General features: G+C 35.8%; 1 protein-coding gene across 4 annotated transcripts in view; it reads left to right on the forward strand.

The window, feature by feature from the left end:
- Adgre4 (adhesion G protein-coupled receptor E4) overlaps positions 1-12,782 on the forward strand; it is a 155,089-nt gene extending 142,307 nt beyond the window's left edge. For 3 of the 4 annotated variants that reach the window (XM_039084035.2, XM_063267567.1, NM_001007558.2), the window contains one exon: positions 149-1,493. In XM_039084035.2, the coding sequence (XP_038939963.1) occupies positions 149-319 (171 nt within the window). In that variant the 3' untranslated portion in view covers positions 320-1,493. Of the gene's footprint in view, positions 1-148; positions 1,494-12,571 lie in introns of those variants that run through there. The other variant, XM_063267566.1, reaches the window with a different exon arrangement.
- The last annotated feature ends 12,281 nt before the right edge of the window (positions 12,783-25,063 follow it).

A 25,063-nucleotide genomic window follows, 5' to 3' on the forward strand; every position in this document is an offset into this window, starting at 1 on the left:
TTGTTATTAATTATTATTATTACTATTATAATTGTATTTTATGGTATTATATATTCACATATGTGCACATAAGCATATTCATGAGGAGACTACAATTAAACGTTGGATATTCTGCCATCTAATTCTTTATCTCATTGATTTGACACAGGGTTCTTCTCTGAAAACGGAAAATTTCTGCCAAACAGGAAATCTACATGACTCCAATCCTCAGAATACTAGAGCTGTAGGTTTATATTCAATGCCAACTAAATTTGACCTTGGTGCTGAGGATCTGAACTCGGGTACTCATGCTTACTGGAACAGAGTTGTTAGTGACTGAATCTACTCCTTCTCCAAGCCTCTTATAGTGATTTTTTTCACTAGTACTCTGTCATGCACATAAAACCACATTGCTAGTGTGGTTAAAAAAAAAAGAACATTGGTTATTGGTTGCACATTCGATGATCATTTCATTTTATCTCTTCTTGAAAAATTTAGATTTCTTTCCCTACATATCATTTTATATTTCTCTTTCTTGCCTTCATCTATAGCTTTAATTGGTGAGTTACTAGTCTTAATGTTCTAGATCACTGTTTTCTTTTCAATTAACTTTTATTGGTATTCACTTCCTTTATAGTGTATACCGCTGGAATATTTTAAATTATTTCTTTAATTTTAAGGTTACAAGATAGTTACATATTTTTTCCTTTTTTCTCCAAGTCTCATGTATATGTTTTTCTTGGTATTCTTGGCATCTATTCTCATTAATTTTTTTAACCTGCATATATATATGCTATGCATCACACCACACACACACACACACACACACGCACACACACACTCACGTATATGCATATATGTAATATACATATGTACATATATATATTCTTACATGCATGAAAACAATCTCCTTGTTCTAAATATTTCTTCTATGTATGTTTTCAGAAGAGGGTTAAGGACAGCCCACAGGGCCTAAGTCTTATACAAAGAATCAGAGGCAATTGCGAAATGGTGAGTTGAAGAAATAGTCTTACCTAGGGAAGAGGATATTAACAAACTATCTAATACAAAATCTTCAGCCCCCAAATTATTAAGATATGAAGGCCTATATGGGTCTAAGGAATTATCTACATTGAGAGTCCTTGAAAGACCACACCTTTAAGGGAACATCATCTGCATGGTGATTCTGTGTTCTGAATAGGGCATATTGCATGTCTAAGTGTTGACAGGTTTAATTATAGCATTTTACATTCAGTGTATTTTGCTTTGGTGTAGTGAATAATACTCTTATTTCCTTTTATTTGACATCTTTGTTATTTTTTTCCTGGTAATATTTTATTCAACAAGAACCTAGAACCTTAGTTTATTACCTTTTCTTCCATAGAATAATTACATTATCTTCCAGGATTTAATATGATCAGTATTTCTTGTTTGCATGTATCAAATGTCATGATGAAACACATTACTGTGTAAAATTAATATCTGCCAATAAATCCAAGAGAAATAGAATACCACTATTAATGTGTATTCTTTAATTCACTAAATATTCTTGAATTTGAAAAATATTGAATTGTAAAACAAATTCTATAAACTTGTATTTTCAGTGAAAAAATCAGAAGGGGTCTGAAATTGCTGATAATTCTATTTCATACCTGTGAAATTATAGAAGGAAACTATACATACCTATTACAGAAATAAAATGTCTAAGCCTAGTCTTTGGGGACTCTGGCATTTCTAGAAGTTTCTATGGCTGCAGTGATACTTGGAAAAGCTTTAGATTCGCTGTTGAAGAAATGTTTTTACATCAATGAAATTATTATAAAGATTTAAATCTTCTGGCTCCAATATGCATACTATTATATTCTATGATTCACACACTTTTAAACTACAAACTATCTTAGATGATGAGCAAGCATTTGAAAGCCTAGGGAAGAGAGTGTGGAGTGATGGCTCAGCAAGAATGATCATAATCACCACAGATAACTAAGAAACATCCACCTGAGTGCTCAGACAGGCATGTCTTAGAACAAAAGGGTTCTTTTTTTTAATATTTGGAGAATTTTTCACATAAGTATATAAGGTACTTTGAAGAGTGCTTTCTTCTGCCTTCTATCAGTTTCTGTACTGTATCACCTTTGATACTTCATGTCCTACTCTTTAAAACAATTAGATCAATTATGCTACCTATATTGGCAATTAAGTAGAGTTATTAACTGAATCATGGGAAATATGCCCAAAGCTACATGTAAACAAAGATCTCATACTGGCAGCCCTGGCAGCATATCACCATTTCTCTTGCCTTACAGACTCAAGAAACATCATAGACAAGGAAGTGAAAAGTTGAACCAAGGTTTTTTTTTTTTTAAAAAAGAAATGAAATGAAGTCATTAAAAACAGAATTCAGTAATATAGACCCACGTGTAAAACAAAGACCTTAACAATATGAATTTAAAAGGATCCAGAGTAAGACATGGATTCATAACCTAAAGTTCATGAACAAAACAGGTTCACAGGTTGACCATACACAGAAGTAGCATTAATAAATATTGAGGATGTACCTGCATTAGTAACTTTAATTAGAAAATACATAATTCAATTGAAAATGGTTTTTCAGGGTTGGGGATTTAGCTCAGTGGTAGAGCACTTGCCTAGCAACTGCAAGGCCCTGGGTTCGGTCCCCAGCTCCGAAAAAAAGAAAAGAAAAAAAAAGAAGAAGAAAATGGTTTTTCAACTCACAGGTTTGTAGACCCAGTCTATTGTTGGCTATGCAAGTGCCTATTGGGTATGTGACAATTCAGGATAGCACACAAATTTAAAAGATGTGACAGATTGTTGCTCCATGAAAATAAAAGGAAGTGAAGAGAGAGAGAGAGAGAGAGAGAGAGAGAGAGAGAGAGAGAGAGAGAGAGAAAGAGAGAGAGAGAGAGAGAAGCCCTTTCTCCCTTCATGGTATTCTCAGGCTAGGTATTCTACAATTGATCACTAGTCCGTATTGATTTTCATCAACCTCTATAATGAAAGCTAAGCTGCCAGCATTGTATAGTAGATTCATTTTTTTTATTAACTTGAGTATTTCTTATATACATTTCGAGTGTTATTCCCTTTCCCAGTTTCCGGGCAAACATCCCCCTCCCCCCTCCCCTTCCTTATGGGTGTTTCCCTCCCAACCCTTCCCCCATTGCCGCCCTCCCCCCAACAGTCTAGTTCACTGGGGGTTCAGTCTTAGCAGGACCCAGGGCTTCCCCTTCCACTGGTGCTCTTACTAGGATATTCATTGCTACCTATGAGGTCAGAGTCCAGGGTCAGTCCATGTATAGTCTTTAGGTAGTGGCTTGGTCCCTGGAAGCTCTGGTTGCTTGGCATGGTTGTACATATGGGGTCTCGAGCCCCTTCAAGCTCTTCCAGTTCCTTCTCTGATTCCTTCAACGGGGGTCCTATTCTCAGTTCAGTGGTTTGCTGCTGGCATTCGCCTCTGTATTTGCTGTATTGTGGCTGTGTCTCTCAGGAGCGATCTACATCCGGCTCCTGTCGGTCTGCATGTATAGTAGATTCTTGGGAGGAGCATTGGTACAGAAATAAAACAATCTTTAAACTCACAGAAGCTTGTGCAAGTTAACAGAAGTTTTCTATGTCCTACTGAGCAACTTCTACTTAATAGAGAACTCAGAAAGTATTCATAGGAGAAAGATTCTTTGCTCACTCAAAGAGAAGACATGTACAGTTTTATGAAAATCTCATTGCTAGGTATGTTATACTTCTTTGGTCATTTATTCAATAGAGTTAAAATAAACAACATTAATGATATTATTCTTAGTTGTACACCAGATTTAAAGTGGAGACTTTTTCTGAAGTCCCTGCCCATTTAAGAAGGCAGGCTATTGAGAAATTAATATGAAACTAGCCAGAAACTTCTTCCTGATGCCTAGATTTTTACAGTGCTATAGATGACATTATGAAGGCAGAGAAGGATAAATAGACATTGAAGATAATATGTTGTATTGGAACTTGCTCATGGAAGTCATAGACACTGTGGCATGACCAGTAAGGGGAGTAGATGATTTTATTCTGGAATGTGAAGACTGCTCTACAGGAAGTATTTATTTTATGGCTTATCCTGTAAAAATAGTCAAATATCAAACTACAGGTCATAGACCCTAGGGAGGAACATCCTACTCATAGGTTAAATAGTATTGTTCTCAAAATAATCATGAAGTCTTCATTTAGTTTTGTACTGATCTCAGTTTTGATCAGATAAACTTCTTTTCATAATGGGTAAGGTTAATGCAAAGATTCAAAACTGGTAAAACTTTCTCTGTGAATTAGTGACTCTGAGTGCTCATCTGTAGATGAGACATCTATATCACACACATAAACATACATCACTCATTACATATTATTCATCACACATACATTACACAGCACACACCAAGACCTGGGTACCATATTGGAAGAGTGGTCAGACAAAAAGTATGAAATAGAGGATAGGGAAGAAATCAGTGAAATAGTGTTGTTTAGACAGGATGTAGAGAATGAAAAAAATCATGGCACAGAATCTGTGTTTTCTTGTAAATACCTCTACAAGATCAAATATAGTATTAAAAGATTTCCAAACCCTTTGTTTGCCTGGAGAGGTAATGCTATTTATGACTGCACTGACAATGTGGTTATGTCAGGGTGCTTATGACTCTGTAAACTAGCATTTCAAGCTATATCTCAAGGTGGAAATAAAACTCAACAGGATCACTCATATGATGCTATCTTTATAGGAATAAAATATACAAAGTAAAGGCGCTATGGGGGAATTGCATGAAAATATCAGAGGGCCATTGATGCTTGTGTGTTGAGGCCACTTGTGACCTGTATTAATGAAACAAGTATCCTAGAAATTTATAAATGATGAGGAAACCTCTTTGCTGACATTTTCACAAGTCTACATCTTTTGAAATAAAGTTGAATTTCACAAATTTGAATCTTCTTTGTTTATATGCTACCCTTGAGCCATCTATGAAAACACATCAGTACAGGAAACATTACATTAAGTTGGAGGCTAAGCACTTTAGCAATTATAGCTCCTTGCATATCTATTATTTATGTCTTTATATTGTAACACTGCTTTATGCTATAGAGAATTTTAGTGTAAAACTCTATGCTTCATTTCTTTGTGTGTTTCATAAACCTGATGACACTTATTATAATAATAACGCTGTCTGAACTCCAATCTGACTTGAGGCTTTCTCCACTAAACAAAGTAGATATTATTTTTAAACTTAGCCACTTTGAAGTTCCATGCATAGTACAGAGTGTAGTCAGATTCATTAACAGGTGAGAAGATTAATGACTACCAACCCAGTTCCTGATAGAACACTAGCTTCCCTCTGAAATCAGATTGGAATGCCATCTACTATTTGCATTATTTTAGCATTCTCATATACCAATCTTTACTAAAAGGTCAGCTCATATGTATTGGTCATGTTTCAGGGATGTGAAGAAGTGCCAAATATTATTCCTTTTCCTAGAATCAAATTTCAAAGGTCTACCAGACACTTAGCCAGATTTGTAACCAACATATGTTCACCATTGAGCAGTGGAGAGGTTATAGAAGCAGAAATTAAACACAGACACAGTGAAACTAAGAGAGGTTGTGAACTAAAGGGATTTAATAGATGTATCCAGAGCAATTCACACCAAAACAAAAGAATATAACTTCTTTTTAGCACCTCATGGTGCCTTCTTCATAATTGAGCCTACAATTGGTAACAAAACATGCCTAAACAGATTCAAGAAGATTAAAAGAATCCTATGCATCCTTTCAGATGGCCACAGTCTAAGGCTATACTTCAATAACAACAAAAACTAAAGAAAATCCACATACCCATGGAATCTGAACAACTCTCTACTCAACAATAACTTGGTCAGGGAAGAACTAAAGAAAGAAATTAAAAACTTCTTGGAATTCAGTGAAATGATGACAGAACACACCTAAATTTATGAGTCAAAAAGCGGTGCTAAGAGGAAAAATCATAGCATTAGTTGTCCACATAAAGAAATTGCAGGGATTCTACATCAATTGCTTAGACTCTAAGATCAAGAATAAGTAAATGGGACCCCATAAAACTGTAAAGCTTCTGAAAGACCAAGGACACTGTCATGAAGACAAAATGGCCACCAACAAATTGGGGAAAGATCTTTTCCAATCCTACAGCTAATAGAGGGTTAATATATAATACATACAAAGAACTTAAGAAGTGAGACTCCAGAGAGACAAACAACCCTATTAAAATGGGTACAGAGCTAAAGAAAAAATTCTTAGCTGAGGATTATTGAATGGCTGAGAAATACCTAAATAACTGTTCAACATCCTTAGTCATCAGGGAATTTCAAATCAAAACAACCCTGAGATTCTACCTCACACCAGTCAGAATGGCAAACATCAAAAACTCAGGAGACAACAGATTCTGGCGAGGATGTGGAGAAAGAGGAACACTCCTCCATTATTGCTGTGATTGTAAATTGGTACAACCACTCTGGAAATCAGTCTGGAGGTTCCTCAGAAAATTGAATATTGTACTACTTGAGGACAAATTTATACCACTCTTGGGCATATACACAACTGATGCTCGAATATGTAGCAAAGACACATGCTCCACTATGTTCATAAGGCCTTATTTATAATAGCTAGAAGCTGGAAAGAACCCAGATGCTCTTCAACAGAGGGACGAATGCAGAAAATGTGAAACATCTATAAAATAGAGTACTACTCAGCTATCAAAAGCGATGACTTCATGAAATTCATAAGCAAATGGATGGAACTAGAAAATGTCATCCTGAATGAGGCAGCCAAATCCTAAAAAACATACACATGGTATGCATTCACAGACAACTTGATATTAGCCCCAACCCCGAATTTCCCAAGATGCAATCCATAGTTCACATGAAGCTGAAGAAGGATGATCAAAGTGTGGATGCTTTAATTCTTAAAAGAGGAACAAAATATTTATAGGAGGGAATATGGACACAAAGTTTGGAGCAGAGACTGAAAGAATGGCCATTCAGAGCCTTCCCCACCTGGGGATCCAGGCTATATCTATATCTATATCTATATCTGTATCTGTATCTGTATCTGTATCTGTATCTGTATCTGTATCTGTATCTGTATCTATATCTTTATCTATATCATCTATCTATATCTACATCTCTATCTCTATCTCTATCTCTATCTATATCTCCATCTATATCTATATCTATACCTATCTATACATATATACATATACATACACATATACATATATATATGTATATATGATACAACAAGGAATAGTCAGACTCTGGGCTGAAATCAGACAAGTAGAAACAAGGAGTATGATACAGAGAATGAACAAAACCATAAGTTAGATTTTTGAGGAAATCAACAAGATAGATAAACTCTAAGCAAAACTAACTAAAGGAAACATAAATGGTATCTGAATTTACAAAATCAGAAAGGAAAATGAAGCTATAACTAGGGATACGGAGGAAATTAAAAAAGAATTGTAGCTTTGAAGCCACAATTACTCTGATACCTAATCCAAATAAAAACTCAACAAAGAAAGAACGTCAGACAAATTTAGCTTATGCATATCATTGCAAACATACTCAATAAAATTCTAGCAATTTGAATAAAAATAACAGATCAAAACCATCATTCTCCACAATCAACTAGACTTCATTTCAGAAATGCAAGGTTGGTTCATTATATAAAAATTCATGGACTAATCCACAATATTAAAAAACTCAAAGAAAATTCACATGATCTTCTCATTAGATGTTAAAAACGTAACTGGCAACATAAAGCACCCCTTCATGTTAAAAGTTTTAGAGAGCCACACCCAGTTGCAAAACACCCAGAGGAAGATTGACTCCTAGGTGCTGTAACATGCTCAGAATCAGAGGTGAGTATGACAATTGCCCTGACAGTTGTTGGGTCCTACAGGGTCCAAGGATGCAGGAACCTTGGCCCAAGCAGTGGCATGCATCCCTGTTGGTGTGAAACAGTGCCTTGGCAGACATCAATTGCTGATTCTGCACCCACATTTACAACACCCAGAGGGAACCCAACTCCAAGGTGGTCTGAAACACACAGGATCACAGGAGAGGCCACAATATGTGCCACAACATCTGCCCCAGCACTGGGAGTAACTGGGTATCCAAGGATTCAGGGATGGAAGAATCTAGCCAGGAATATAGGTTCCTTTAGGTTTGAACCAGTGTTGTTAGCAGACCTTGGGCGCTGGCTCCACACCAAGTACCACAACACTGAGAGGAAACCAGACTCCCAGGTGCTCTAACATGCCCAGGATAAGAGATGCTCTGAATAGACCAGGATCCCAGGATCCCAGGATCCCAGGATCCCAGGATCCCAGGATCCCAGAATCATAGGATCACAGAGACAGCTGGACTCTGAGAAGTTCTAACACAACCAGGATCACAAGAGGGAAAGGATGCAGTCAGAGACAGAAAGATCAGGTAACACTAGAGATGACCAGATGTTGAGAGGCAAGCACAAGAACATAAGCAACAGAAACCAAGGCTACATGGCATCATGAGAACCCAGTTCTCCCACTACACCAAGTCCTGGATACCCCATCACACCAAGAAACCAAGGATCAGATTACACATTACACCTAATGATGGTGATAGAGAACTTTAAGAAGGACATAAATAACTCCCTGAAAGAATACAAGAGAACACAGGTGAACAGATAGAAGCCTTTAAAAAGGAAACACAAAATCCCATAAAGAATTAGAGGAAAACACGATGAAACAAGTGAATAATTGAATAAAACCATCCAGAATCTGTACATGGAAATAGAATAAAAAAAATAAATCACAAAGTGAAACAAACCTGAAGATAGAAAACCTAGAAAAGAGAGCAAGTGTCATAGATGCAAGCATCAACAAGAGAACAAAAGAGAGGGAAGAGAGACTCTAAGGGGCAGAAGGACCATAGAAAACATTGCACCCCAGTCAAAGAAAATGCAAAGTGCAAATAGCTCCTAAACCAAAACATCAAGAAAATCCAGGACACAATGAGAAGACTAGACCTAAGGGTAATAGGTATAGAAGAAAGTGAAGATTTCCAACTCAAAGGGCCAGTAACTATCTTCAACAGTATTATAGAAGAAAATGTCCCTAACCTAATAAAAGTGATGCCTGTGGATATACAAGAGGCCTACAAAATTCCAAATAGACTGGACAAGGGAAAAAACTCTTTCCATCACATAACAATCAAAACACAAAATGCACAAACCAGTTAAGAGTAGTAAGAGACAACGGTCAAGTAATATGTAAAGGCAGACCTAACGGAATTACACCAGACTTCTCAACAAAGAGTATGAAAACCAGAAGATTTTGGGCAAATGTCCTACAGACCCCAAGAGAACAACAATGTCAGCCCAGGCTTCTCTATACCCAGCAGAACTCTCAAATAACATAGAAGGGGAAGCAAGATAGTCCATGACAAAACCAAATTTACACAATATCCTCAAACATATGCAACCCTGCAAGGATAATAGATCAAAAACTCTAGCACAAGAAGAGAAATTACACCCCAGAAAAAGCAAGAAGGTAATCCCCTTTCAAAAAGCCCAAAAGAAGTTTGCCACATAAACACAAGGCCTCCTCTAGCAAAAAAATAACAGAAAGAAACAACAGTCATTTTCTTTAACATCTCTTAATATCAATGGACTCAATTCCTCAGTAAAAAGCCATAGACTAAGTGAATGGATACAAAAACAGGACCCAGTATTTTTGATGTCATGGTGATTCTGTCCCTTTAGCTCTGTGTTTCTTGCCTGGGAATCCTAAAAGTTCTACCTCGGTCTCTCTGCTCACCTACTGACCACTGACCCTTTATTGATTAATCAAATTACAATTGGAGGCAGGGACCCTCAACATCTGGAAACAGAGAGACTCTCATGTAATTCTGGGAGCCAAATTAAGACAAAGCATTAGAACTAGTCTTCACCAGTGGTGTTATATTAGAATGAAAATGTGTTGCAAGCTTTTTGTATATATTATATATTTTGTGCACACACACACACACACACACACACACACACACACATATATATATATATATATATGTAAAGTTTATACCATAGCAATCAATTGGATTACACTCCTAATAAATTTTTATTGCCATTTATTTGACAGCAGACACAGACAGTACATGGCACTTTATAATCTGATGATGGACTGTGAAGTCACTTTTTTTAGTTACATCTTTTTCATTTTCCAGATGCTCAATTTAACTTTCTGAATTCTGTGAAGTTCTGTACTTCTCTGCTGTTTGAGAAGCATTTCTCCTTTGTAGCAAGCCCTGAGTATATTCAGACAATGAGCATTTGTATTCACCACGGATAATTATGAACAAATTTTAAGAGTAAAATATGGAAATTAAATGATAAAAACCAAATTGATATCTTCACATTTGAGGGAATAGAAGGCAACATTAGATAAAATTAAAACATGGGCTCTGGGAAGGGAAAAAAAAGCTGCATTAAGAGATATGCAGACTAAAAATGATGTTAAAATCCTTGCATATCATAGAACAATGGTTCCCAGTCTATGGATTCCAATTCCTTTCAGATTTTTTTCCCCAAGGATTACTTGTCATCTATCCTGCATGAGAGATATTTATAGTACTAGTCATAAAAGCAATGTAGTTACCATTATTTTGCAACAAATCATGTTGATAATTATCATAATATGAGGACTATATTAAAGAGTCACAGCATTAGAAAAGTTGAGAACCACTATATTGTCGCACAAAAAGAAAAGGCACTTAACTGAAGAGTTAATTAAAGTGTGGTGTTTACCTTTCTGTTGTTAGTTTTAACAAATACATATGAATGGGGATAAATACAACAATCTTTACATTTTCATCATGATATAAATTATGTTTCTTCTGTTAAGCAGGAAAATGCAAAATGCTCACAGACAGGAGTGATAATTTGTATGAATCAACAGATAAATATCCAGAATCACAATACTTTTCAAAGGACAAAAGAACTCTTTTCAGAGAATTCTTGAAGAACTCCTTTTTAAGGGCCATCATCTGGGGAAGCACACTATTATAACACAAGCTATTTAAGAAATAGAAAAATTCCTTCCATAATTAGAGTTGAAAGGATTTCATTCATGAGAGCAAGACCCAAAGTCCCGACTCTTCTTCTGCGGATTTAGCTTGTAGTGTTTTCCAAGAAATTGTTCAAGGGAGGAGACTTTGAAAAAAATACAAATATATCACATTATGGTGTTGTTGATAAATGATGCAAAAGTAGGAAAAGTCAATGCCATGCATAAGAAAATACACTTAAAGGAGCAGCATGCTCCCTAAAACATACATATATTACATTGGTTTTCCTTCCTACGTTCTGTGGATTCATAATACATATATCATTGGTACTTATATGTGCGTCACCAACATTATGTCAATTCCATGGCTGCAGGACCATAAATACTCCTGAACACATAACTTCAAAATGGTAAATGATTTCAATATAGATGTCAAATTTCTGATTGCATATAATTTATGACCTCTTATCCAATTACTATTTACTTGTATCAATGCCTAGTGAAATGAATTGATACATTCTCTGTTGATGTTTCTTCCTTACAATTAAGAAACCACCATTTGTCTTTTATGTAATGAGTACATATAAAAGACTGTACTTTCTAGAATGAACTTCTTCTGAGAATAGCTGTATTCCTATCAAAACTATTCTATCACAATAAGGATTGTTTTCATACATATATTACAATTTAAACAGTAAAATACTTTGTGTTATATTCTCGCCATGGAAGCATTGTCATGTTGATTTTCTCACCATCAAAGATGGACAAGATACAATGTAGATCATTCTAAATGTAGTGTCCTTTGTTTGATGAAAATTCAATTTTTTTCATTATTTCTACCATACTCAGTTGAAAACTGATGTGTCATTTTTGAAGAATATTTGAAGGAAGGGAATGCTATCATGGACACATAGTATACAGCATTGTTTTTCCTTGACATAAATGTAATTTTGATTCTGTCATAAAAAGACTGCTGTTTTATTGCAGAATTATGAACATTGTCATTATGAACTTCCTACTCCTATGTTAATATGGAATATTTGAAATATATCTATTCTAAAAAGAAAAAATGCTAAGTAGAAATTATAGTAGATATTTGCAATTGTACACACGAATAAATGTTTACCAAATCAACCATAAGTTTTTATTTGTTCTGTGATATGGACCTAAGACTTATTTTAATAACTATTATGCATGTTTATGTATGAGAGCAATGTTTCTAATTTGGGTTTTTAAGTTTATACCATAGCACACTCTACTCAACAATTGTCACCTTATCTCTTTTCCAGTAAGGTCTTAGCCATAACAAACATGCATACTTAACACTTTAGCTCATTTTCCATTTCTAATAAACAAGAGATCATCTGGTCTATACCTGGTGGTACTGTTTTGCTAAGAATTCAGAGGTGTTGCTCTGTATGAAGAGGCATGTCACTAGAACCCTCCATTCTCATGCTCTACTCCCTGCTTCTTGATAGGATGTTAAGTGCTTACCTGCTGTCCCAGTGTCATGTCTGCTTGCCTGCTGCCATGATCCAGAGCATGATTATCCTGGACTTTTCCTTTGAAACGGTAAGCAATTTCTTAATTAAATGCTTTCTCTGGTAACTTACCTTGGTCATGATGTCTTCTAAGAGGAGCTGGAAATTAAGTAAAATTATAACCAGTATTAAGAATCAACGGCTTGATTTTGTACCACTTTTATCTCTTTCAGTGTAGAAATTGTAGAGTTAGAGACCATGAGGCAGAAGGCCTTCTCTAAAATTGGTCCGAAATACTGGTAATAGGAAACTCCACATTTAATTCCTCCAAGTGATATTCTTTTTTTTACTTCAAATTAACTTGATGCTTATTATTGACATAGAATTCATAATATCAATCCTTATTCAGGAAGCTTAAATTTGAACATAAATGTATTACTTAGGGATATTATTCAAATGGGTGAAAAGAACATTTTCAGACTAAGTCTGACATGAATTTTACATACATCCTAAAGTTCCACTTCAGCTAGAAGATACTAGAAATGTGTTTTCAGTACATTTCTACACTTTTGTACATTTTTAAGTCTCTGTACAAAGTTCGTATGCCAGTAATGAATCAGAAATAGAAATACAATTCTTTTTGAGGAGAAATCAGTATGAATTATATTTAACACAATGAAGCTGCTATGTCACAGCATCTAGAAAGCCAAAGTATAAGGAAGGCGGTGTAATTTATTTGATATTGTGCAAATCCTACTCACCTGTAATCAATATTGACATACAAAAGCATATATATTATCTAATAGGACTAGAAACTTTATAATGTAAATGAAGTTGAGTCTTGTTTTAGTAATAGCATTTTTATGTTATTTCATGTTCATGGTCTATGTGTTCTAACACTTAGTCATATCCTAAAGCCTTAATATTTAATCACATTTTCAAGAACTGATAACAGTTATTTTTTCTATCTCAATGTAAGTTAAAACTCACAATCTTAAAACAGCAAAAGTCCTTTTTATGATCTATACCACATAGGTTTTAATTTCTTATGAAGGCAAAGTACATAATATGAAGTAAATGTGTGTTCTTAGAACACTGTTGCACATATATAGTTCATTTACAGAATGCCAGCGAGTAAAATGGACACAAACAATACAGGATTCAATTCCCTAGAACTACCAATCATGATTACTAATGAATGTCCAAAAACTTGAATTACCCAAGATACAATCCACTAACTACATGAAGCTCAAGAAAAAGGATGACCAAAGTGTAAATGCTTCAGCCCTTCTTAAAAGGGGCAAGAAAAATATTCATAGGAAGGGATTTGGAGACAAAGTTTGGAGTAGACACTGTAGGAATGGCCATTCAGAGCCTGCTCCACCTGGTATACAGCCAATTTATAGATAGCCACCAAAACTAGATCATATTGATGAAGCCAAGAAACGTATGCTGACAGGAGCCTGGCGTAGCTGTCTCCTGTGATGTTCAGCCACAGCATTACAAATACAGAGGAGAATACTAGCAAGAATTATGAACTCTTATCCAAATTAGTTAAAAGTACAGAAAGATCAATAAACTCTGAGAAAATAAGAGACAAAATTTATGCAGAAATTTATACAAACAACAGACACAGATTGTCCTCTAGACAAGCATGAGGACATGTATAAAAATCAATACTCAAAATTAGGAAGAGATCTTCCCTCATCCAATTTATAAAATCAAAAAGATACATTTCTGTTATATACAATGAATTAAGAACAAATATGGGTCAGATAAGCAATAAAAACAGATATATCTTCATGAATGCAATAGAAACAGTAAATAAAGTTCTCTGAAACAAAAAGTCCAATACCAGATGTATTCAGAGTAGAAGTATACAAACATTTAAAAAAATAATTAATGACAATACACTTTAAATTATTACACAAATAAATTAGAATAACAAACCAAACCATTTTAGGATTCAACAGTAACCCTGTTACATAAGAAAAGGAGTTACAGAACATTTCTTTTGTGACCAGAGGTACATTTTTAAGGAAAGCACTTCCAAAATGAATCCAAGAAAATATAAAAACCATCATCCAACATAATCAAGTATGTTTCTTCAAAGATTTATAAATGCTTCAAAATACATAAATCAATAAATATAACACACTATGGAAACAGATTGAAAGACAAAACCACATAATTTTTTTTCTTGGGATGAAAAGAGGTCTTTGACAAATCAAATAATGCTTTGTAATGAAAGTCTTAAAGATTCTAGGTATATAAACGATATATCATAAAATAATGTATAGCAATCCCGAACACAAAAGAAGCACACATGAAAATCACAAAGCATTTTCATGAAAATTAGAAACATGATAAATTTGCTCAATCTATCCATACCTATGCAAGATAGTACTTGAAATCTGGAATGGAGAAATAAGGCAACTGAAGGTGATGCACCTGATATAAATAGAAGGGTTACTGAAATTAACTTCATTTTTAAGTATGTGATTGTAAAGAAAATGAACAAAAATCCCGACAGGAACATTCTACATACAAAATAACCACATTCAGTTAAACAGCAGTATACAGCCTTGATGAACAAACATCAATATACTTTCTATATACAATTGACAAGTGTAATGAGAAAGAAATCCAGGAAATAATAACATATATAATGATGTATTTTACATATATTACTGAAATTGTACATTCCATGTCTAAGGATTTTTGGATTAGAGGATGAAAAGTCCACCAAAACATTATAGATTATGATGATTATTATTGGTGTCCCAAGAAAACTGTATGAAGAGCCTATTGTTGAAGATACCACACCTTTTTTTGTTTGTTTGTTTTTGTTTTTCCTGTTTTATTTTCTTTCTTTTTTTTTGCCCATTTTTTTTATTAACTTGAGTATTTCTTATATACATTTCGAGTGTTATTCCCTTTCCCGGTTTCCAGGCAAACATTTCTCTCCCCCCTCCCCTTCCTTACGGGTGTTCCCCTCCCCACCCTCCCCCCATTGCCACCCTCCCCCCAACAGTCTAGTTCACTGGGGGTTCAGTCTTAGCAGGACCCAGGGCTTCCCCTTCCACTGGTGCTCTTACTAGGATATTCATTGCTACCTATGGGGTCAGAGTCCAGGGTCAGTCCATATATAGTCTTTAGGTAGTGGCTTAGTCCCTGGAAGCTCTGGTTGCTTGGCATTGTTGTACATATGGGGTCTCCAGCCCCTTCAAGCTCTTCCAGTCCTTTCTCTGATTCCTTCAACGGGGGTCCTATTCTCAGTTCAGTGGTTTGCTGCTGGCATTCGCCTCTGTATTTGCTGTATTCTGGCTGTGTCTCTCAGGAGCGATCTACATCCGGCTCCTGTCGATCTGCACTTCTTTGCTTCATCCATCTTGTCTAATTGGGTGGCTGTATATGTATGGGCCACATGTGGGGCAGGCTCTGAATGGGTGTTCCTTCAGTCTCTGTTTTAATCTTTGCCTCTCTATTCCCTGCCAAGGGTATTCTTGTTCCCCTTTTTAAAGAAGGAGTGAAGCATTCACATTTTGATCATCCGTCTTGAGTTTCATTTGTTCTAGGCATCTAGGGTAATTCAAGCATTTGGGCTAATAGCCAGTTATCAATGAGTGCATACCATGTATGTCTTTCTGTGATTGGGTTAGCTCACTCAGGATGATATTTTCCAGTTCCAACCATTTGCCTATGAATTTCATAAAGTTGTTGTTTTTGATAGCTGAGTAATATTCCATTGTGTAGATGTACCACATTTTCTGTATCCATTCCTCTGTTGAAGGGCATCTGGGTTCTTTCCAGCTTCTGGCTATTATAAATAAGGCTGTGATGAACATAGTGGAGCACGTGTCTTATTTATATGTTGGGGCATCTTTTGTATCCTCAGGCAGTTCAATGTCCAATTTTCTGAGGAACCTCCAGACTGATTTCCAGAAAGGTTGTACCAGTCTGCAACCCCACCAACAATGGAGGAGTGTTCCTCTTTCTCCGCATCCTCGCCAGCATTTGCTGTCACCTGAGTTTTTGATCTTAGCCATTCTCACTGGTGTGAGGTGAAATCTCAGGGTTGTTTTGATTTGCATTTCCCTTATGACTAAAGATGTTGAACATTTCTTTAGGTGTTTCTCAGCCATTCGGCATTCCTCAGCTGTGAATTGTTTGTTTAGCTCTGAACCCCATTTTTTAATGGGGTTATTTGTCTCCCTGCGGTCTAACTTCTTGAGTTCTTTGTATATTTTGGATATAAGGCCTCTATCTGTTGTAGGATTGGTAAAGATCTTTTCCCAATCTGTTGGTTGCCGTTTTGTCCTAACCACAGTGTCCTTTGCCTTACAGAAGCTTTGCAGTTTTATGAGATCCCATTTGTCAATTCTTGATCTTAGAGCATAAGCCATTGGAGTTTTGTTCAAGAAATTTTTTCCAGTGCCCATGTGTTCCAGATGCTTCCCTAGTTTTTCTTCTATTAGTTTGAGTGTATCTGGTTTGATTTGGAGGTCCTTGATTCACTTGGACTTAAGCTTTGTACAGGGTGATAAGCATGGATCGATCTGCATTCTTCTACATGTTGACCTCCAGTTGAACCAGCACCATTTGCTGAAAGTGCTATCTTTTTTCCATTGGATGGTTTTGGCTCCTTTGTCAAAAATCAAGTGACCATAAGTGTGTGGGTTCATTTCTCGGTCTTCAATTCTATTCCATTGGTCTATCTGTCTGTCTCTGTACCAATACCATGCAGTTTTTATCACTATTGTTCTGTAATACTGCTTGAGTTCAGGGATAGTGATTCCCCCTGAAATCCTTTTATTTTTGAGGATAGTTTTAGCTATCCTGGGTTTTTTGTTATTCCAGATGAATTTGCAAATTGTTCTGTCTAACTCTTTGAAGAATTGGATTGGTATTTTGATGGGGGTTGCATTGAATCTGTAGATTGCTTTTGGTAAAATGGCCATTTTTACTATATTAATCCTGCCAATCCATGGGCATGGGAGATCTTTCCATCTTCTGAGGTCTTCTTCAATTTCTTTTTTCAGAGTCTTGAAGTTCTTATTGTACAAATCTTTTACTTGCTTGGTTAAAGTCACACCGAGTTACTTTTTATTATTTGGGTCTATTATGAAGGGTGTCGTTTCCCTGATTTCTTTCTCGGCTTGTTTCTCTTTTGTGTAGAGGAAGGCTACTGATTTATTTGAGTTAATTTTATATCCAGCCACTTTTCTGAAGTTGTTTATCAGCTTTAGTAGTTCTCTGGTGGAACTTTTGGGATCACTTAAATATACTATCATATCATCTGCAAATAGTGATATTTTGACTTCTTCTTTTCCGATCTGTATCCCCTTGACATCCTTTTGTTGTCTGATTGCTCTGGCTAGAACTTCAAGAACTATATTGAATAAGTAGGGAGAGAGTGGGCAGCCTTGTCTAGTCCCTGATTTTAGTGGGATTGCTTCAAGTTTCTCTCCATTTAGTTTAATGTTAGCAACTAGTTTGCTGTATATGGCTTTTACTATGTTTAGGTATGGGCCTTGAATTCCTATTCTTTCCAGGACTTTTATCATGAAGGGGTGTTGAATTTTGTCAAATGCTTTCTCAGCATCTAATGAAATGATCATGTGGTTTTGTTCTTTCAATTTGTTTATATAATGGATCACGTTGATGGTTTTCTGTATATTAAACCATCCCTGCATGCCTGGGATGAAGCCTACTTGATCATGTTGGATGATTGTTTTGATGTGCTCTTGGACTCGGTTTGCCAGAATTTTATTGAGTATTTTTGCATCGATATTCATAAGGGAAATTGGTCTAAAGTTCTCTTTCTTTGTTGGGTCTTTGTGTGGTTTAGGTATAAGAGTAATTGTGGCTTCATAGAAGGAATTCAGTAGTGCTCCATCTGTTTCAATTTTGTGGAATACGTTGGATAATATTGGTATGAGGTCCATCTTATCTAGTTTGGTGGCTGTATATGTATGAGCCAAATGTGGGGCAGGTTCAGAATGGTCCTTCAGCCTCTGTTCTACACTTTGCCTCCCTATCCCCTCACAAGGGTATTCTTGTTCCTCTTTTAAAGAAGGGGTGAAGCATTCGTATTTTGGTCATCCTTCTTGAGTTTCATGTGTTCTGTGCATCTAGGGTAATTCAAGCATTTTGGTTAATATCACCTTATCAATGAGTGCATACCATGCATGCTTTTCTATGATTGGGTTATCTCACTCAGGATGATATTTTCCAGGTCCATTCAGTTTCCTATGAATTTCATAAAGTCATTGTTTTTGATAGCTGAGTAGTATTTCATTGTGTAGATGTACCACATTTTCTGTATCCATTACTCTGTTGAAGGGCATCTGGGTTCTTTCCAGCTTCTGGCTAACATAAATAAGGCTGCTGTGAACATTCCATCCTGCTTCCCTTCTTCTATAAGGGTTTTCCCCTCCTAATCCACCCCATTCCTCCCCCGACATTCCCCTACACTGGGGGTTCAACCTTCGCAGAAGGTTTGCCAAGGATGTTGCTTTCCATTGGTGCCCAACAAGGCCATCCTCTCCTACATATGCAGCCAGAGCCATGGCCCAGACCATGCATATAGCCTTAGGGTAGTGGTTTAGTTCCCTGGGAACTCTGGTTGTCTGGCATTGTTGTTTTTATGGGATTGCAAGCCCCTTTACCTCTTTCAATCCTTTCTCTAATTCCTCCAATGAGAGTCCCGTTCTCAGTTCAGTGGTTTATTTTTATTGTAAAAATGTTTTTTTTTCAATTAACACTCAATACTAAGTATTTTAGTGTCTGTAATTGGTCTTTGGTTCTATAATTTTAAATACTTCATTTTTAGTATTCCAAATTGTGAGATAATCTGTTGAGAAGTGATCTATCATTATGAATGGCATATTTTGGGGTTACATATTTCAATTAAATTGCTCTGTTCAAAATGCCTAGTGTTTTAAGAAGAATATGATATGAGAATGTCATTTACTGCAAATAAGTTTAGTATTGTAAGTGAATATTTTATTTCCATTCAAAATCACATTGTTTCTCTGTAGGTGGTAGAATGAATTCCTGGATCAGGCAATTTCAGAAGAAAGAAAAATTACCGAATTATTATTATTAGAACATTCAATTTAGATTATGAGACTATTTTATTTATACACCCTTCAAGTGCCAGTGTACTAAAAATTATAAAATAAATGACATGTTATAAAAATACCTTGCTTGGGAAGTTAAAAGTAAGTAGGTTTGCCTTCAGGTATGGATTCCAACATTCAATTCATCTAACTGAAATATCATACTGAAAAATTAGAATTAAATTAGTCTTTAAACTGGCATCAATCCATTACCCTAAGAAGATAGCCTGTGTGTAATATAAAAACTCTTTAGAAGTACACAGAATGCTCTCTGAAATTGACTATATCTAAACAAAAATTCAAATCAATAACTATTAATTTAAAAATCAAGGTCAAATAAATACTAATATCATGTATGTTCACAGCAGGATAAAATGATCATTATCCACAAAAAAATAACAAAATGTGTGATTTTTGGAAAATAAGAAATATGCTTTTGAATAAGCAGTTACTTGCAAAACAGCCATTATAATAGTTAAGAAAGTTCTAAATGAAAACAAAAATTGACACAGAACATTGTAGTATATTTGTGACACAGGAAAAACAGCTGTATGAAGTTTATAAATATAATTCCCTAATTAAAATAAAATTGCGTACAAAATATCTATAAAACATTTCATCCTAAAACAAAAGCATATACTTTCTTCTCAGCACCTCATGGTACCTTTTCCAATATTAACCATACAATAAGTTCCAAAACAGGCCTCAATTGATACAAAAATATTGAAATAATTGTGTGCACCCCATCAGATCACCATGAAATAAGGCTGGTCTTTAATAACAAGAAAAATGAGAGAACCCTCACATATAAATGGAAGTTGAACAGAACTCTACTTATTGATAATTTGGTCAAGGAAGGTATAAAGAAAGAAATTAAAGACTTTTTAGAATTTAATGAAAATGAAGGTTCAACATACATCCAAATCATGGGAAAGAATGAAAGTAGTGCTATGAGGAAAACCCAGAGCTCCGAGTGCCTCCATAAAGAAACAGGAGGGAGCATACATTAGCAGCTTGGCAGTACAACTAAAATCTCTAGAACAAAGAGAAGCAAATACACCAAAGAGGTATATTAAACTCAGGGCTGAAGTCAACCAAGTAGAAACAAAAAGGACTATACAAAGAATCAACAAAAGCAGGAGCTGGTTCATTGAGAAAGTCAACAAGATAGATAAACCCTTAGGCAGATTAAGCAGAGGTCACAGAGAGTGTATACAAATTAACAAAATCAGAAATGAAAAGGGATACATAACAACAGAATCAGAGGAAACTCAAGAAATCATCACATCTTACTACAAAAGCCAATATTCAAGAAATCTGGAAAATCTGGATTAAATGGACAATATTCTAGACAGATACCATGTACCAAAGTTAAATCAGGATCAGATAAACCATCTAAACAATCCCGTAACTCCTAAAGAAATAGAACCAGTTAATACAAGTTTCCAAACCAAAAAAAACCAGTTCCAGATGGGATTAGTGTAGAATTCTATCAGACCTTCATATAAGACCTCATACCAAGACTGTCCAAATATTGCACAAAACAGAAACAGAAGGAACAGTACCCAAGTCCTTCTGTGAAGCTACAATTATCCTTATACCTTAACCATACAAACACCCAACACAGAAAGAGAACTACAGACCAATTTTCCATATGAATATCAACCCCAAAATACTCAATAAAATTCTCACAAAATGAAACAACGAACACAACAAAATGATCATACATCTTGATCAAGTAGGTTTCATTTTAAGGATGCATGCATGGTTCTATATATGGAAATACATCAACCTTATCTTCTATGTAAATGAGCTAAAGAGGAAAAACACATACTGAGAAAGTATTTGAGAAAATTCAACACCCCTTCATGTTAAAAGTCTTGGAAAGATCAGGAATTAAATTCCATACCTAAATATACTAAAATCAATATACAGCAAACCAGTAGCCAACATCAAGCTAAGTGGAGAGAAACTTGAAGTAATCCCACTAAATCAGTGACTAGAAAAGGCTGCCCACTCTCTCCCTACTTGTTCAATATAGTACTCGAAGTCCTGGCTACAGCAATCAGTCAACAAAAGGTCAAAAGGACACAAATTGGAAAGGAAGAAGTCAAAATATCACTATTCACAGATGATATGATAGTATACTTAACTGACCCCAACAGTTCCAACAGAGAACGACTAAATCTGATAAACAACTTTAGCAAAGTGGTTGGATATAAAATTAACTCAAATAAATTAGTAGCCTTCCTCTAATCAAAGGAGAACCAGGCTGAGAAAGAAGTTAGGGAATGACACCCTTCACAGTAGTCACAAATAACATAAAATATCTCAGTGCGACTCTAACCAAGCAAGTGAAGGATCTGTACGACAAGAACTTTACATTTCTGAAGAAAGAAATTGAAGAAGGCCTTAGAAGGTGGAAAGATCTCCCATTCTCATGGATTGGCAGGATAATACCCTTATAGATGAAAGGGGATGGGGTTAGAAAAAGGCGGATTATGGATGGGAAACCAGGAAAAAGAATAATATTTGAAATGTAAATATAAATATCCAGTAAATCAAGAATAAAAATAAAATAAATAAATAAAATCTAATAACTGATGCACCCAACTCTTTAAAACTAAAGCAACAAAAATAAAATAAAATTGAAAATAAATGTAAAAGAGAAAGCATTTGTAATATCATAATAAAGATTAAACAATAGGTGCTTTCATTTGACTAAATTTTCATTAGTCAACAAGCAATTTTGTCGATGAAACTCCATACCCAATAACACTCAGAGTTTGCTATGGTTAATATTCACTGATAATTAGTTAAAGGCTGAAGTTAAGAGAGAGGGTGGAATGCCAGGAGAAGAGTGAAATGTGATCAAGTTTCAATTAACAAGGGTGAAAATAAGTATAATTTTACAATTTTAATATGATAGGCAGTGTACAGTTGCTATACAGTTTTCCTGAGTCAAAGAAACCTTAGTTCACTTAAAAGTCTGAATAAAATTTTCAAATTAATTAATTAACTCCAGCTTTTATTCTCCTTCCTGTCTGCCCACTGAAGATTCCACATGCCATACACTCTCCCCACCACACTGCACTCCTCTCCGTCCCCATCCCACCCTACTAACGTGTGATATCCCATCCCCACCATGGATGTCCCCATCCCACCCACCCAACCAGACCTCTAAACTTCCTGTGGCCTCCAGTCTCATGAAGATTAGTGCATCTTTTCTGACTGAACCTAGACACAAGAGTCTTCTCCTATATATATAGGAGCCCTCATCTCAGCTGGTGTATGCTGCCTTGTTGGTTATCCAGTGTCTAAGAGATCTCAGGAGTCCAAGTTAATTGAGACTGCTGCTCCTCGAACTTTTTCATAATTTGCCCATCCTTCTTAGCTTCCTCCAGCTTTTCCATAATTTGACTCCAGGGTCAATAGCGTTGGTTCACTGACTGAGTGCACATATATCCATCTAACTCTTTCTGCCTTTTGGAGGGCAGTCATGATATGTACCTTTTTGTGAGTGCTCTATAGCCTCATAATAGTGTGAGGGCTTGGGGCCTCCCCTTGAGCTAGATACTACTTTTGCTTGACCTCCTTTTCTCAGGCTCATATCCATTTTTGTCCATGCAGTTTTTTCAGACAGGAAGAATTATGTGTCAGAGATTTGGCTGTGGGATAGCAAATCCATCCCTCACTTGATGCCCTGTCTTTGTGCTGGAAGTGAATTCAGTAAGTTCCCCTTCCGCACTGTTCTTTCATCTATGGTTCCCCACTTTGAGTCCTGAGAGTCTATCACTTCCCAGGTCTCTGGTACATTCTGGAGGGTATTCCCAACCTCCTTCTTCCAGATGTTTCCTGTTTCCATTCTTTCTGCTGGCATGCAGGGCTTCAGTCCTTTTCCCCCACCTAATACCTGATCATATTCATCTATTCACCAATTCTTATCCCCTTTCTATCCCTTAACCTTTCCTCCCTCCCCTCTTTTGTTTGTTCTCTTCTCCCTTCCAAGTTGAACTGAGGTGTCTTCACTGGGGTCCTTCAGCTTGTTGACTTTTCTGAGTTCTGTGGACTGTATCTTGGGTAGTCTGTACTTTTCTTTTTTGGCTATTATCCACTTATTAGTAAGAACATACTGTGCATGTCCTTTTGGGTCTGAGTTACCTCACTCAGGATGACATTTTCAAATTCCATCCATTTGCCTGCATGATGCAGGATTTCCTCATTCTTAATAGCTGAATAATATTCCATTGTGAAAATGATCCACATTTTTTATCCATTCTTCTATTGGGGGACACCTGGGTTGTTTCTAGCTTCTGCCTATCACAAGTAATGCCACTGTGAACACAGTAGATCATATGCCTCTGTGGCATAGTGGGGCATCTTTGGGGTATATTCTCAAGAGTGGAATTTCTGGATATTAGGTATGTCTATTTCCAATTTTCTGAGGAACCTCCAAATTGATTTCCAGATGGTTGTACCAGTTTGCAATCCCACTAGCAATGGAGGAGTTTTCTTCTTTCTCTACATCCTAGCCTAAGTGTTGTCACCTGAGATTTTGATCTTAGCTATTCTGACTACTGTAAAGTGGAATCTCAGGGTCATTTTGATTTGCATTTCTCTGATCACGAAGGACTTTCAACATTTCTTTAGGTGCTTCTCAGATTCCTCTATTGTGATTTATCAGTTTTGTTCGATACCCCACTCTTTTGATTTGGTTGTTCGGTATTTGTAAGTTTTTAATTTTCATTTTTTAGCTACTGTGTTTAAGTGATCTCCATACTGTATCTCCATGCCTCCAAATCCTTTCCTGTCCTCACATTCATTATGCAATTCATTATGCAATTCATTTGCTTCTTACGATATTAAGTATGAATGCCTGCCTAAATTTCATACATTTATCTACACACACACACACACACACACACACACACACACACACACACACACATACGCACGCATGCACATGTACCCATGCAGTATTGTTCATACATGAGCATTTTGGGATTACAAGTGATACTGTATAACCTATCAAGGATCTTAATATTAAATATTAAGTAATCCTAGTTACCTTGTATTTTTAGCCATATACTTTTTGTTAGTATTCATCGAACTGTGAGGGGACATTTGAAATTCATATTCTTTGAGTCTTCTTAATGTTTGTCATTATTCAGTAGACACTAATAATAATTATTATTTATATAATATACAATGATATAATATATTTTCTATATATTATAGATCTATAAGTATATAACATATTTATATAATCTTGTACACTTTTGGCACAGCAGATGTGTTGGTTCTCTGAATCTGAAGATCATTGTGCATTTTCTTTCTTTAATCTTATGAGTACGGGTTATGCTAT

This window comes from Rattus norvegicus, chromosome 9 (genome assembly GCF_036323735.1).
Source record: "Rattus norvegicus strain BN/NHsdMcwi chromosome 9, GRCr8, whole genome shotgun sequence".
NCBI classification, from domain to species: domain Eukaryota; kingdom Metazoa; phylum Chordata; class Mammalia; order Rodentia; family Muridae; genus Rattus; species Rattus norvegicus.